The sequence below is a fragment of the Ricinus communis genome, chromosome 5 (genome assembly GCF_019578655.1).
Source record: "Ricinus communis isolate WT05 ecotype wild-type chromosome 5, ASM1957865v1, whole genome shotgun sequence".
Classification (NCBI taxonomy): Eukaryota; Viridiplantae; Streptophyta; class Magnoliopsida; order Malpighiales; family Euphorbiaceae; genus Ricinus; species Ricinus communis.
The window spans coordinates 20,340,880-20,357,391 of record NC_063260.1 but is presented as its reverse complement, the minus strand read 5'-3'; the positions used below and the strand labels follow the sequence as shown (position 1 = coordinate 20,357,391).

General features: G+C 30.7%; 1 protein-coding gene across 3 annotated transcripts; it reads left to right on the top strand.

The window, feature by feature from the left end:
- Positions 1 to 9,663: 9,663 nt before the first annotated feature.
- On the top strand, positions 9,664 to 13,712 carry LOC8276587. Of its 3 annotated transcripts, none has more exons than XM_015727695.3 (6): positions 9,664 to 10,108; positions 10,673 to 10,835; positions 11,042 to 11,716; positions 12,405 to 12,849; positions 12,968 to 13,049; positions 13,322 to 13,712. In XM_015727695.3, the coding sequence occupies exons 1-6, from the start codon at positions 10,079 to 10,081 to the stop codon at positions 13,526 to 13,528; spliced, it is 1,602 nt and encodes a 533-aa protein (XP_015583181.1). In that variant the 5' UTR covers positions 9,664 to 10,078; the 3' UTR covers positions 13,529 to 13,712. The 3 variants fall into 3 exon arrangements, with proteins under 3 accessions (XP_015583181.1, XP_015583182.1, XP_002532982.1); XM_015727696.3 differs by having other exon boundaries at positions 9,665 to 10,108; positions 11,078 to 11,716; XM_002532936.4 differs by having other exon boundaries at positions 9,665 to 10,108; positions 11,036 to 11,716.
- The last annotated feature ends 2,800 nt before the right edge of the window (positions 13,713 to 16,512 follow it).

Genomic DNA, 16,512 nt, shown 5'->3' with positions numbered 1-16,512 from the left:
TGGGTGCATCGCCCTAAAAAATTAACAGTCATTTTATTAATGAAAAGACTCCTTGGATTCTGTCTTTCTTTATCAGCATATGTACGTGAGTATGGTTATCTTTTGACAAGGGTTGAGCTGCAATATACAACATTAGATGGACTTCCATGTTAAAAACTTAACTTCTTTTTATTATTGATTAAGTATTTAAATATTTAAGACACTTAAAAAAAATATTTAAAATATTTAAACTCAAAAGATTTAGGAGTTTCAAATTAAATTTTAGACATATTCAGTTAAAATTAAATAAGTCAGCATTCAGCTTGAATAATATTTATTGTTTAAACTATAAAACTTGAGTACTCAATTATCTAAAGAGCCACATTTTGATTTAACTCGTCACTCAAACTATTGCAATTTGATTTCAGTTTTATAAAAGTTTAGTAAATTTTAAAATGGATTGCTTACAAGGAGATTCGGTGGTTTATGTTTTCACCTATAAAAAGTTATTCTAGTTGGTATAAAGGAATGTGTCATTTTTCATGGTAAACGATGTCTAATTATTCAACTCTAAAATATTATTTAAATGCATCAAAAAATCAATATGAAGTACACCCTTAAAAAGTACACTCTTAAAATTGATTTGTCGGAAAAAATCAATTTCAATAGTATTTAATTTCATTGAAGAATATATATATATGTATGTTGAACGAAATTAAATATTTGTAAGTTTAACAAATAGAATCAATGATCATATATCAAGAGCAATACCATTCTAATCTCGTTATTTGTTTTCAAGAGAGCTAAATATGGAATTTCATTAAAAGAATTACTAGAAATATTAAATTAAATTATGAATAAAAATGTTTTAAATGTTTGGGAGGTTATGGTCCCATGTCTAACGAGATTCGTCTCTGTTGTTGGAAGAATTTTATTTGATTGGATGAGTTCAGATTTAGATTACTATCTCTTCATATATTTATCTAACTATTCCTTTTCCTTTTTCTGGAAAAAGAAAACAATATTTACGAATAAAACATGGTTTTAAATAGGCAACAATCTGGAAAAGATTATATGTATTAGTAAGATGCAACTTGTGAGACCATATGACAGAATTATGTAGTCTTGGAATGAAACAAATTCCTGAAATCATTAGAAAATACTACTTTCTCAAAGGTGCAAATTGATTATAGAATCCTATAAAGCTTCTTCCTTCTTTTTAACAAAAAGAAAACAGTATTCCTTATAATTTTTGGCATTGAGTTTTGCAACCCTAGAGATGAAAGTTTGTTCAGAGAATAAATTTGGCCCTCTATGTTCTGTGGGGGTTCAATAGATTTTTAGGTCTTTCTTTTAAAATTATGTGTAAATTCTTTTTATAATTATTCTTCATACCTTCCAAAATCATATCATGAAAATGATATAATACAATAAAAGTTTGTGTTCTTCTTAAAATATCTTTTGATTTATTCCATCTTACAATAGTTGTGTAACACCCGAAATTTTTTATATATTTAATAATGAGTTTTTATTTAAGTTAATTTTAGCTTTATTTTTATTCGGTTTAATTGGAATGATTTAAATACAAATTTTGAATGTTAATGTTAGACAAATAAATGAGTTATTTTTTCCTTATCCAATTAGTTTGCTTTTTAAGGAGTTAATTAAATAAATTATTTGAGGAATAAATTATATTTTTATTTAGTTATTCAAATTTTCTCCAAATGCATATTTATATAAATAAAATTATATATTGGAAAATTATGATAGAAATTGTAAGGGATGTTTTTATAAAAGAATTTTGAGAAAACTGATATTATAATTGATTAGTAGTATTAAATTTTAAGTTGGAAATTGATTATTTAATTTAATTGTGTGTAGGATTTAATTGAAAATTTATTTTGGAATAAGGATTGAAAGTATAATGTTATTTTTATGAGGGTTTAATGGAAATTTGTGAGTTTGGTATTTTTGTAAATAAATATGTCGGTCAGGGGTATTTATGTAATTGTGTATTTTCAATAATTCGGTTTTGGCCCAAATTAAATAGTTAAGGGCTTAATTGAAAGGCTAAAAAGAAGTTTAGGGATTAAATTGAAATTCTGCAGGATGAAATTGTAAGTAATTAAGAAAGTTGAGGGACTAAATTGTAATAAAGAAAAGTTCGGGGGCCTAATGTCGATATTGAAAGGAAAGAAAATCGGGGAGAGAGAAAAGAAAGAAGGAAAGGAAGAAAGGGAGGAGAGAGAGGGCGTCGGCGTCCATGGTGGATGAGGCCAGAGGCGGCGTTGGCGTCGGAAGGAGTGCACGCCACCCGATGGTGGCGATGGAGGCGGTGGCAGGCGTCGGCGGAAATGGCTTCCTACCTTTCCGGCCGATCTCGGTGGCGATCGGCTCCCTTGGAGAGTTTCCTTTGGCCGGCGTCGGTTTAGTGGCCGGAGGAGAGTTCGGCGAAGTGGTGGCAGTATTTTCTGATTTTTCCGGCGAGCTCCGGCGGAGGATGGACGATCGGAGGACGTATCCCGACTCTCCTCAGCTCAAGCTTCGAAATGGCACCGGTTTGGTGGCGATCGGGCTCCGTTTGCAAATCGACAGTCGAGATCGTCCGCAAATCTCTCCGGATGATCGGGTGTCAGATCAAAAAACGGAAGCAGGGATCGTCATTAGCGCGTCGTTGTGAGTCCGATGGTGTGTCCAGATCGTCGATCGGACTCCGGCGGCCGGAGGCGAGTCGACCGAGCGTCTCGATAATTTTCTCTGGCCGTTGATCTTGGAAATCCTTTGATTTTAAATTTGTGTCTATTGGGTTATATTGATTATTTAATGATATTTGTGAGTCAAAAATAATTGTCTGTCAGTTTGTCTGCCTCGTATTTTGTCTTTGTGTGGCGGTCGGAAATAGTGAAGTTTGGGGACCCGACTCCGTTGTTTAAATTGTTGGATATTTGGAGTGTTTTTCCGGCAGTCCTGGACCCGTTTTCACGGGGGGTAATGTTCGTGTTGTAGGGGAGGTTCTGCCGGATTTCGGTGAGAATTCTCTTGAGTCGAGATTCTTAGACAGTCGATCCTGCGGAGTCTAGACCTAGGATTAATGATCGATTGTTTGACGTTTTGATAAATTGTTTTCCGTGATTAGATGATCTGTCTGTTCGGCTCGCTCCAACCGAGGCACCGGAGTGAGCTAGGAGGTCGCGAGTTAAAGTCATTTAATCATTGCGCTATTGCTAAGTTTGATTTTAATATGCTATTTTGAAAGTTCGTGCTTAATATGGTTATTAGTATCGCAACATAAATAATTTCAATTTGAATTATTCATTATTAAAGGTAATATAAGTATTATTATAGTAATGTTATGATAATACCAAATATTATCGATTTTCCACATGAGTTGCCCGATGTCTTACTCTTAATTGTTAATTGTTATTTTGATATGGTTGAATGATTTCATTATACAATGATATTTATTATATGTGATGATTTCAATTTGGGGATGTGGCTTTCGTAGAACATGCCTTTGATGGGTTACATCGGGACGCGAATGATCATGGACATGTAATCGGATTTTTTTTATGGGTTTGCCACGGTCGAGCATGGCTCTCTGGGCTGATTTGTGTAAATTGCCGGAGGTAAGGTCCCTGGTCGAGCATTGCTCTCGGGGCGCCGACTTATTTGGATACTTAAGTGACCAGACTGGAAGTAAGGTCTCTGGTCGAGCTTTGCTCTCGGGGGCATGATCTTATTGGATTAAGAGAGCCAAAATGGTACGTTAGAATTTGGGGTTAGGGTTCTACTGAGCCACTCGTCCCGTAAAAGTAGAAATATATTTTTATTTATTCATTTATTTATTTATTATGGTATGATTATAATATGGATTGTATTTACGTGCATGGTTGATATATTGATTCGAATGATCAATATTTTTCTGTGAAGAAAGGTATTTATGTGCATGTTTGATATACTGATTTGAACAATCTATGTTTTCTGAGAAGAATGCAATAGTTCCCAGATTATTTGATTTTAACTCACTCTCGAGACTGACAGTCTCCATTTACTGTTTTTCAGATTCGTGACTGTTAGTCCTCTCGCGACTCTTATTCAGTAACCCGACTCCTTCATCATCGGGTGGTGTATTCGATTTGGTATGTTAATTTTTAAAATCTTAGATTCTCCGCAGTAGTAATAGTAGATGTATCAGTTATAAATTTTCTGAGTTTCGGGTCTCGCCTAGTTCTTCTGGCAGATCGATTAAATTATATAAAATGTAGCTATTAAGATAATTTGTGGCTTTAATAACATTAAATGAGATGAGATTTGTTTAAGTCAATGAGTGTCAGGCTTACTACGGGTTTCGGTGGCCTTACGCCTACCCATTCCCTAGTGCTGGTCACGGGCCCACGGATGGGGTCGTGACAAGTTTGTTCGATTAACAAGAATAGTAGAATAACATTGATGTATTTTTACCTAATAATAAAGATTTATTTATCATGAAAATTTAATTAACAATTGAAACTTAGTCCTGTAATCAACAATTTAATATTTATTTGTTCAATTATGGACCTATTACTGTAAAATAAGATGAAAGTGTATATATTTTTTAAATGGTATTATTTAAATTTATATAGATTTTTTAATGAATTACACCCTAATTGAGATATCTGAAAATACTTTAAAAAATCTTTGCAATTGTAACTTCCAATAATTTATTTGTAACAATTTAAAAGTGTAGCTTTTATCATATATTTCCTAAGGAAAAAGTTCATATCATACAGCATAATACTTGTACAGCACTTATTTTTCTTTTATATTGTTTGAGATGATAATTTTATGATTCCTCAATCCTCATTAGAAATGGAAATCTAAAAGCTCTTATTTTATATTCAAATACATCCTCCTTATTCTAAATTCTTCAGATAGGCGCACATGTCTCCAGATTTTTGCTTTAAAAAAAAGAAGTACCAGTAGTGGTTGAGCAGCCTTGGCAACGTTTGAGGAAGAAAGTTTGTAGGACAAACAAAATTAATTGCCTCCTCTTCAACCTGCTCAATCTATGGAAGCCTACTTACCCTAACAATTGATATCATAATAACAATAATAATAATAAATCTAACCTCTCTTTGAATATATGTTGTTAAAGGGTTAGCTAATACTTCTTAATAGTGTCAAGGGTATTTTTTCATTCACCCTATCAAATTTGTGTTTCAAAATGTTTATTTAGTTAAATATTTCGGGTATAATAACAGTTCTATTTTAAAGTTATAATAACATGATTTCAATTTTCGTAGAAGTTATAATTAAAAAAAAATACAAAAATAGTTTTGGTATGAAAAAAAAAAAAACGTAAAACTAACCGGCTCTCTGTATAATTTGTTACATTCAAATCATATTTAAGCATAGGTGTCGATTAATTTATTTTCTCAGGAAAAATTTAAATATAATGTTATAATTTTAATTATATTATTTTTTAAATTATAATTATAAAAGTGAAATATAATATTCTAAGAGCAATGCTATCAACGCTTACATATAGTGTAAGCAATTAGCACATACTTTTATTAATAATATTATTATAATAATATAATATTTAGTTATGTGTTTTATTATTCTAATAATCATTAAGAGTATTTTACTTATTTCTTTTCTTTTCTTTGAAAGTATCACATTTTATTTGTTTATATTTTTTTTATTATTATTATTATTAAGAGTTTAAATAAAATACCATATTTTAAAATAAATAAAAATAAAAATTAATTGAATAATTATTATAATTTAATAGAAAATATTATTAGGGTGAGCAATTAAAAAAATAGTAGGGTGCCCTTATGGAGTGATAGTAAAAGCTTCCCAAGGGAATAGGGGGCGTAGGTGGTTGGTTCAAGGGAAAGGGAAAGGGTCACATTACAGAATTCTGAAACCATTGTGGAGGAAGAGTCTGACACTCTTTCAAACCCATTTATTATCATTAATAAAGCTGATTTATTTTAAAATTCATTTTATGTTCTCTTTCAGCAGTATCTTTGACTAATAACTACTTTCATTTCTTTCTAATCACATTCCTTTCAATAACTCTTTTTTGATTTTCTGCTCTCATGTGTATATAGTTTTTCTTCTGTCTACTTTTTATATCATAAATTGAAGGCAAAGACACAGGCGTGATTATCGCTTCTAATTTTCCATTTTGTTAGGCTAAATTCTTTTGTCTTTTCAGCCTAAGTTTGCATAGGTTTTTCATTATCCGTCACTAATAAATAAGGGATACTTGTCAAGTTTGTAGCAATTTATACGTGTAATTATCTTTTTTTTATATAAATACTTGATAATAGATTATATCAATTTAAATAAAATTCTTAAATTTGAGTCTCTCTTTATTTATTTATAGCTAAAAAAAAAATAATATTAGTTGAAGATGAAAGATGCTGTGAGGAAATAAACAGGAAAGAAGCCAATAAAATCAAAATAGAAGATTCAAATGTAAGTCAATTTTTTGAGGAAAATCTCAACCACTTGTAAGAATATGTCAGAATAGTTTTTAACTTTGACGTCTGATTATGGATCAGAGGACACGGGCGAGAGTACTTTGCAATTCTGCAATTTACGCCCTCTTATATTATTTTAATTCAGAAAACAAAAGTACAGCTTTTTCATATCTTTCTCCTCCCTCCTCCACAAAACAGATTCTTCCTTCTTTCTAAATTAGAAACTGCACCGTCAACTAAAATTCTAGCGTTAATTTATCATGTAAATTTTCAACTACATAATTTTAATAAATTGAAATTTAACCTAAATTAATAAAACCAAATCACTAAATTAGCAACAAAAATATCTGTGAAAATTGAATATTTTTACCCAAAAACTAATATTTTCCTTAATAAGCTCGATAAACATATTTCTTGATATCAAAATCATGTATATTCTTTAGCTTTGCCATGTTTAAATAAAGTATTATTATTTCTTTTATTGTATTTGAAATCTAAGATTTTAAAATAATTTCTTAATTCTTTTTATTTCATGACATTCTTAAAATAAAATTATCTAGGCTAAATCATAGATTATTTCTTCATTGATCTCAAGAAAAATAATAAAGAATGCAAATTTTATATACTAATTCTGCTTCGTCTCTTTTTGAACCTTCCTCTTCTCTTTATGGTATATTGATCTCAATTTCAATAACAGTGACAAAGATAATTCTTTTAGTATTTAGTTGTTGTGATTACAGCAGCTGTGAGTATCTACTGTTAGTACATATAGGATAACGGCGATGATGCAGATTTTTGTTCATTATGAAGAGCTAAATAATGCAAAAAAGTTTGATTGATGAAGAAATAATAGAGATATAAAGATTTTTTTTAAAAAAAATTGTAATTTTGTTGAGAAAAAACGCAAAAATTGATTACAGAGTTGGTAATAGCTAGAGATTTAACAAAATTTTAATTTTGAATTGATGGGCGTTATTGTGCAAGAAAACAATTTTTGTTGTTTCCTTTCTTCTTTTTGTGGTGAAGTTTTGTTTCTGTTTTGTCTTTTTTCTTTTTCTAATTTGGATACATGAGCTTTGGGGATGGCGAGCATGATGACGAGCGGGAGTGGCGGTGGAGGTGGAAGACGTGTTAGTTCTTGCATGATGGTGGATATAGCAAACATACTCGGATAATTGATTTTAATTTAGATTTAAAATTGTGAGTTTTGTAATTAAATCTAAAACTCACTGTTTTAAGTTTATATTGTCGATTCTTTTTAAAACAATTATTAGTTGAAAGCTGCGGTTCTACATAAATACAAATTGTTGAATTTTTTGTATAAATTAATATTAAGAATAATAAAAGCTATAGTTATTATTTAAATAAAAAGTAACTTGTCAAGTAATACTTCTTAATATTAAAATTGTTATTTAACAAGAAAATAACACAATAATAATAAATCGAAATGGTCAAAGCGACAATAATGCAAAAGCGAAACAGTCAAACATGAAATCCAATAACAAAAAGGCTTTTAGTTTCTGAAGTGACAATTAAAGCAAAGAAAACAGAGCGTAAACAAAAATAAAGAAAATTCCATTATAACTTATTTTTGGTAACCTATTTTCTGATTGATGAAAAGATAATGACAACAACAAAACTTACTTAAAACAACAGCTTTACTATACAGAGCAAAGGGGGAACTCTTACTGTTTTTCCATCATTTCTGTACTGTTCCCTTTAAATCATTCCCCACAATTTTTACCCTTTGCCTTTGTTTGAATTCAAGAACTGTTACAGCAACTTACTTTTATTCTTTTTAATCAGTTACTTCTAATATTGGTTGGAAATTTATTAATCAATTTCTTTTATTTATAGATGAGTACTATATTAAATGTATCAAATAATAAATATAGAAGTTCATTTTAAATATAATATTAAATACCGTTATATTTTACTATTATATATGCTATAATGTTTGCAATTTAAGAATTAAAAATCTCGTGATGACACTTGGCGTTTTGGGAGAAACAAAAAGGCCTCTTCTGCTATAAGCTCTAATATCTAAAGCTTAAATATACTTCAATCCCTAAAACATATAAAAGGAGAGTTGAGAAAATGTCGGTGATTTCATTAATATTTAATTTTAGAAAAAAAGTATATAATTTGTATTTTTTATTATTTTATAATTTTAGGTATATCTTTTTAGATAAAAAAAATATAATTATAAATTGTGATAAGAAAATCTAGCCATTAAAACATTTTGATAGAAAGATTTAACAATTTAATCAATTATCATTATTATATTATTTATAATATGAATTTAAAATTTAACAATTTATAATTTTATATTGTGATCGTCAAATTAAAATTTAAAGGTTATTAATTAATTTAATGGCCAAATAACAAAAATAAGAGCTATCAAGCTCTAAACTCGCGTTTCAAACACGAACAATATTATAACGATGACTAATTCAAATAAAAATAATTAATTTTTTATAAATTAAAATTTTTAAAAAAAATTTATTATAATTTTTAATCATGTCTTTTTTTATCTGAAAAATATATATTCTTAAAGTAGTAAACTAGTAAAATCACAAAATATTATTTTTATATTTACTTTTTAATTTTAAGCGGATAATTTTTTCTTAACAAATTAATGTATTATTAATAGTATCATTAATTAATGTGGTATTTAGATGACATAAAAAATGTAAGTCAAAAAGAGAAAAAATCAACAAAATCTAGTAAATTAATAAAGTTATAAGTATTATAACGTTGTATTTAATTTTGTTAAGTACACTGAACCACATATATTAAGTATTATATCGCATTCTTAAAAGAAAAACAATTCACAGATATATTTTCTTTTATACTTCTACCAATTTTAGATATATAAAAAAATTACCAATATTAGTATTATCGAAAACTTTAATTCCTTCAACATTTTTCATTTAACAATGATAAAAGAATTTTAAAAAAATTCCTATCCATCACAAAGATAATATATTTATATAAATATATTTAGATTAATTATTAAATAATTAACATATATTTATTATTTAAGTATCAATTATATATCATTTAGTTATTAAGATCAGAAACATACATGTCGAGGAGTTGAATTTCTTTTTTACTTAAAAAGTGGCTAAAGTGCATGTTATGATAAACTTTCTAGGTGTAACAGTAATTAGCACATTTCTTTCTTTTAGAAAACCGGAAATTCCTCGGCTGGTCAAGGTAAAAAAAATCGCCGACCACCATTCTTGGTAGGATTGTTTATGTATAGAAATTTTGACCCATGGTGACGTGGCGAGTTCGAAGTGGGGTAGTGAAGAGAAAGGGAAGCTAAAGAAAGGTTGGATCTTTCTTTGATTAACAGGAATCAAGCTCAGTTCTTTTCTTTGCACACCTGTGACCTGTCCTGCTACAGAGAACAGCTCTTTCTTAACAGAGACACAGAGAGAGATAGAAAGAGAGAGAGAGAGAGAGAGAGAGAGAGAGAACGTAAGCTTGTAGCTTCCTTTCTCTTTGCTTCTTTATTAGAGAGCCAAATTTAGTTAAGCTAAAGAGAGAGAGAGAGAGACGTAAGCTTGTAGCTTCCTTTCTCTTTGCTTCTTTATTAGAGAGACAGAAAGATCTATCTAATGGAGTATGAAAGGATACACAAAGTTCAGGTAATAGGTTTGTTTGTGTTTGAACTCTGCTTTTATGAGTATATTCAAAGTCCCATTTCTTATTTTTGTTTGTTCTTGATTTTTTCTTTTTGTGACTTCCACAGTAATGCGTTTTTTTTTTTTTTCCCTCTCCATTCTTTCGTAGCTTGTGGATTTTGTGAGTAATTGTTATTCCTTTTTTTTTTGTTGTCTAAGCTGAGGCAGTAACGTTATTTGTTATTGCCAACTAACTCTTTTATGATCTGAGTTTTGCAAAGTTTTCGAGTTAGTAATTTTTTTCTCTTGTGCTCAGAATGCTTACTTTTGGCGTTTGGAAAAAAAGTTAAGAATTGCCTTAATTCTTCAACTTTCTTTTAAGTCTTAAGTTTTTAGTTGAGGTTAGAATTTTTGGAGTTTTTCTGATTATTGGCATTGAATTTTAAAAGGTCTAACTTTTGACGGCTATTTCTTTTGTTTCTTCAAGTTAATGCTAGTTAGCTGAATTTGAGAATAGTCTTCTATGATTTTGCAAAAGAAACGATTGTAGAAAAGCCTATTACTTAAGTTTTGATTTATCAATTGCAGACTGGTATGATATCCCCAACTAAGCTGAGGATGAAGCTTTTGGGACCTCACCATAATAGAAAGAAGGATGGATCAAACTGTAATTCTTCCAGAACATCACCTTCAAGGCTTGAGGATACTGAATTTGTCAAGAATAGCTTATTAGCCTCCAATGATGAGGAAGGTTGGTATTACTAGTCTTCATCTCCAAATTGATGTCATATAATTTGCATATAATGGATAGGTAATAACTTAATTCAATTTATTTATATTTTTTCCCCTCTGTTCTTTTAAGTCTTTAGTTAGATATTGGATTGCTTTTGCTCTAATTGATGCATGCTCTTAAATGAACTTTGAGTATTTATAACAAACTGTTATACCCAGTCGCAGCTCCCAGCTTAGATCTGAGTGTGCCGGATGGTGCAGTGGTTGACCCCAGCCAAGTTGACCAGACATCTTCCCAGCTGAAGGATACATTGTCAAAGGAAAATGGCAACATGGGTCGCTTTAAAATGCAGCAATTCACAAAGGGTGAAAGTGCTAATTCAAGTGCAGTTCACCCAATGAGATCACTAGAAGATGACAATCTTGATTACGATAGTAATGCTAGCTCATCTAGCTTTGAGTTCCACAAGGAGCGAGCAGCACATAATCAATTTACAAGATCATTTTCAAGGCCTATGCCATCTAAGTGGAATGATGCAGAGAAATGGATAATGAATAGGCAAAATATGCGCCCGAATTTTTCAAAGAAGAATGCTGTATACAATCAAGCTAATCGGATGCCAGGAACAAATATGGTTAGGGTTGCCCCAGAATCAGTTAATCATGATCTTAAGCTATCACTTAGCAGAGTCGTAGACACTAAACGTGTAGATTTCTGTCAGCCTGCTTCGCAAATGGCATTAGAAAAGTTCTCTTTTATTTCCCCTGGAACTCCCTCCGTTTCTGGTCAAGCATATGGGGGGAATGTTCTCATTGATCAGTGCACTCAAAGTAAGGATTTAAGAGAAGTGGATCAAAGAGAACTAGCTATTACTAGAAGTTCAGTAGAAGACACAGCAGGTAAAGTGTGCTTATTTGTGATTTAGCTGATGTTTAAGTTAAGAACTGCGTCTGACTTAATCTGAGATAAATAAGTGCTAATATTAACTGATAAATATCAAAGTTCTTTTATAATGAAATACCTTTTTGTACGGACATGCATTTCTTCTCTAAGAACTAAATTTGGGAAAACCAACTTTGCACTGATGCATCCTGACATTTAGTACTGGTTTGTTCTGACATTTGGCCCCCTTTAACAAAATAATCAACAAAAAACACTTTGTTCCCATTCTTGACTTTTTTTTGCCCATTCATTGTCATTGTGCTATTAGAAAGGCCAATATAATTGGCATGGAAACACAACAATGTCTATTTCAGCACCTAATAGGCATATATTAGTATATACCTCTGAACCAAACATTTTAGAGTCTAGGTGGTTTGTTAATTGATTCTGCATGATTATCTTACTTTATGCACTTGGAGGGGAAACAATCAACCTATTGATATAGGAATATACCAAAAGGATTTTGAAATGAAATTCATAGGTGTCGGAAAAAGCCTTGGCACATTGAGATTCTCTCATTTGACCATCTTTTAATACGGTATAATTCTAGGCATGTTGGAATGATGATGTCAAATATTTATTATGAACCGCGTTGTTGTTCCCTGCCTAATGGAATGGAGATGATGATGTTGATATATTTTGCAGTTCTTCCTGTCATAAGATCCGTCTGCATGAGAGACATGGGAACTGAAATGACGCCAATTGCAAGTCAAGAGCCTTCAAGGACTGGTACACCAGTGGGTTCAACAACTCCTCACGATCTCCGCAGCCCAACTTCTTCAATCCCATCTACTCCTCGAAGAGGGGCTCCGGCACCAACACCTATGGAGCATGGCACTGATGAGGATGCAGAAAGTACTTGTGAAAATGGCAAAAAGGAGTTGACTGAGCAAGAATTCAAACTAAAGACTAGAAGAGAGATCGTAGCCCTAGGTGTCCAGCTTGGCAAGATGAATATTGCTGCTTGGGCAAGTAAAGAAGATCAGGACAAGAATACATCGTCAGTCGATGCAGAAGAGCTTGAGCGGATTGAATTTGAAAAACGTGCAGCTGCATGGGAAGAAGCTGAAAAATCTAAACATACAGCAAGGTTATTTTCCATAAGCCCAATAGTAGTTGGATTAGTATTCTCACAATATAAGTAGCACATGATGAAGTTTACATTTTTCTGTATGTTTTTTCTGACAAAAAGCATGTCTGAAACTCAGATATAAACGTGAAGAAATCAAAATTCAAGCTTGGGAAAGTCAGCAGAAAGCTAAACTAGAAGCAGAGATGAGGAGAATAGAGGTATGTAAATGTCGAATTGATTGCCAACATTTTTGGAGCAATAAAAGTTACAATTGCATTCTCGTCTAATAGAATAAGTATTACCTATTCCATAATTTTATCAGTTGAAAATTTGAAGAGAGCTGGACAGTGCCCAGCTACTCATTAGTTCAAAACCAGGCATCATAATGATAACGGGGTAGAGCGTCATAAAAGTAATGCTGAAGAAATTGCCAAGACTCTGTAGAAAGCTAATATCACTACAAATTACATCTCTCTCTCTCTTTTCTCAGGCCAGAGTCGAACAAATGCGAGCCCAGGCTCAAGCAAAGATGGTAAAGAAGATTGCTATGGCGAGGCAAAAATCAGAAGAAAAACGAGCTACAGCAGAAGCCAGAAAAAATAGAGATGCAGAAAGAACTGCAGCTCAAGCAGAGTATATCCGACAAACAGGACGGATGCCATCATCCCATTACATCTGTTGTGGCTGGTTATCATAATATTTTTTTTCATAATTATCAAATATTCAAGTGGAAGGAAGTTGCTCATACTCAAAGTGGCTAGTCTTGTACTTCGTTTCTTCTTTCAAAATTCAGCTTGAGTGTTTGTTCCTTTGTATCTAATGGAGTACCCGAATTTGCAAGTGAAGTTTATTAAAAGGGGTTCCCGCTTTTGTAGTGAGCAGATTAACTTCATTCACACATGCATCGGAATATGATCCTCAAAAACATTCCGGTTGATAAACGAACCAATGCAAAGAACCAACTGCTTAAAAAACTCCCAAGATGAGATCTTCTGTTACGCAACATTGTATGTGCAAACTGGATTGGCTAAGGGATTAGAGTATAGAGAATGTACTTTGACATAGGACGTGGAAATAGGGATGGTAATGGATAGGATATTCGTCTGTTTAATGCTATCCGAACTCAAATCCGTTTAAACTATAATTATTCGAACTCATTCCAAATCCGTTTAAAAAGTTATTTTTGTCACTTGAATTATTTCCAAATCCTAATAGGATTAATCGCAAACTACCTGAATCCGATTAAAATTTATTTAGATTAAATGATTATTAAATAAATTTTATGGGTATTTAAATGGGTAGCGGGTATCAATATCCGTTAAAATCCGTTTATATAGATATTTAAATAATTAAATGAGTACCCGTTTATAAAATCCGTTTACAATAATTTGAATCAATAAAAAAAATAAAAATTATAAAATATAAACTAATCAAGTCTAAATATTCAACATCAAATGTTTGATATATTAATAAGACCAAGCATAAATTTAATAAAATCTAAAACAATTTTATAAATAATAAAAACTAAATAAATGCAATATTTATTACAATTTGTGCAACTCTATATTCAAAGTACAATTTGATACTAGGTGTAATTGGAGCATTTGAATACTTTCGAAAGCTTGAAAATGTATACTAACTATTTATACATTTAAAAGTATTTTTTGTATTTGACATGTTACAATCTAAATAAAATAAAATTACAATCAACAAATTAGATTTAAATATATCCCATATATTTAGCAAACATTAATACACTTAACATTACAAAATTACTAATTTATTTCCAACACTTTGGGATTCAATACACTTAACATTTAGCAAATATCAATACACTTAACATTCAATTTTAATAAAGGTTATATATCAATACACTTGTCATATTTACTAGTAACTGTCCTATTGTTGTAATATGGTTAAAATTAAAATTAAAAGCTTAAGGTTAAAATTTAAAATTTCAGGTTAAAATTTAAATTATACTATATAACAATATGGTATAAAATTATTTAATATCATATTAATTATTTAAAAAACATAAATTGGTCAAGATTTTTTAATAAACATGATCAATTTCATACTAGCACTACATAATCATAAGTTAATAACGTTAATATGTTAGGTCGAGCATTATAATAATTTTTAACGTGATTTAGTCTAATGTTCTTTTATATCTTAGTATAACAGTACTCTATGTATACATTGTTCTCAGTTATATTGATTGATGACGTAGTGTTGATTTTACTAAAAGAGATTAATAAAAGAATATATATATATATATATATATATATGTGTGTGTGTGTGTGTATATGTATTATATATATGTACATATATACGTATTGTATATATATATAATGTGTATCTTTTCGGAAAAAATTAAATGGCTTAATTATAAAATGATTTTGTTTTTGTTATAAGATCTAAGATTCAATACACACGGAGAACAAAATGATAAAAAAAAATTCTTATGAGTCTAATAGAATAGAGCACCCACGGATATCCTATAAGATACCCATTTAAATAAATGAATAGCGGATAGCGGGTTTGGGTACCTTGTATCTGTATCCGTGTATATAAATGGGTTGGGAAAGCATATATCCGTACTGTCGAATCCAAACTCGACACAGATAATAAACTTATATTTTAAATTCCTTTGTCACTATTTAAATATGTTGCAATATAATTTGATTGAATCCGGTATCCAAAAATACTAGCTCGACTGCCATACCTACTGGAAAACACTAACGAATTGCAGCACGCTCGTTAATAGGGCCAACACCAGAAACTGGGCCCAGTTGGATACATCTTATTATGACTCTTTTAGTAGGAAATAGGAATAAGGACCGAGGACAAGAGAGGGCTTGGTGCTCAATTATGATGGCACGCACTTTAATAGGAACGAAGTTGCAGTCCAATCCCCAATTCGCTACATATCTTAATCTTATGGTGCAGAAATCTGTTTTCATAATGTAGTGATTTCAAGGATACCATCTTCACACTTAAACCAAAACGACTCCTAAACAAATTTTTAATCTTCCACTCAGCTTTTTGGCTGTTAGCACTAATACGATAGGGAATGACGGTTTATTCTATTGGACCTTGGCAAGGAAGAGAATTTTTACTAAATTTCATCTTAATCAAATATAATTTATTTAATGATGTAGGATATGGATATTCGTAGATATATATGGTTTTTTATATTATCATGGCATAGATAAAGAAAAAGATTAGATCACAATACAAGAATATGAAGAATTTCTAACGGTTCAATTTATACGAGAAACTCTTTAAATTTTTTTAGACGGCATTAATATATATTTTTTATTCAATTTTCACTTCCATTTTGATACATAGTTAGACCTTCTAACCATTGGTTTCAAGATGACAACTAAAGACTAAAGGCCGATCTGAGCAAGATCGTCGAGACGTCTACGCATGGGGTCATTGCTGACGGCCCTTATATTCCAAACAACTGCAATTGTGGAAATTTTGAGATCTAACTGTAGAAGTTAATTCTTGGTTACTGTCGTCACTTGGATTAAAAAATATTAATTTTAATATTACTACTCCTTTAGAACTTGTCCCACAAAGAATCAAGACAGAATCAATTTGGTCTTAATTAAATAGATTATATTCTTTTATCTTTTTCCTAATAGACGATTAATTTTTTGCCGTTACGTAATA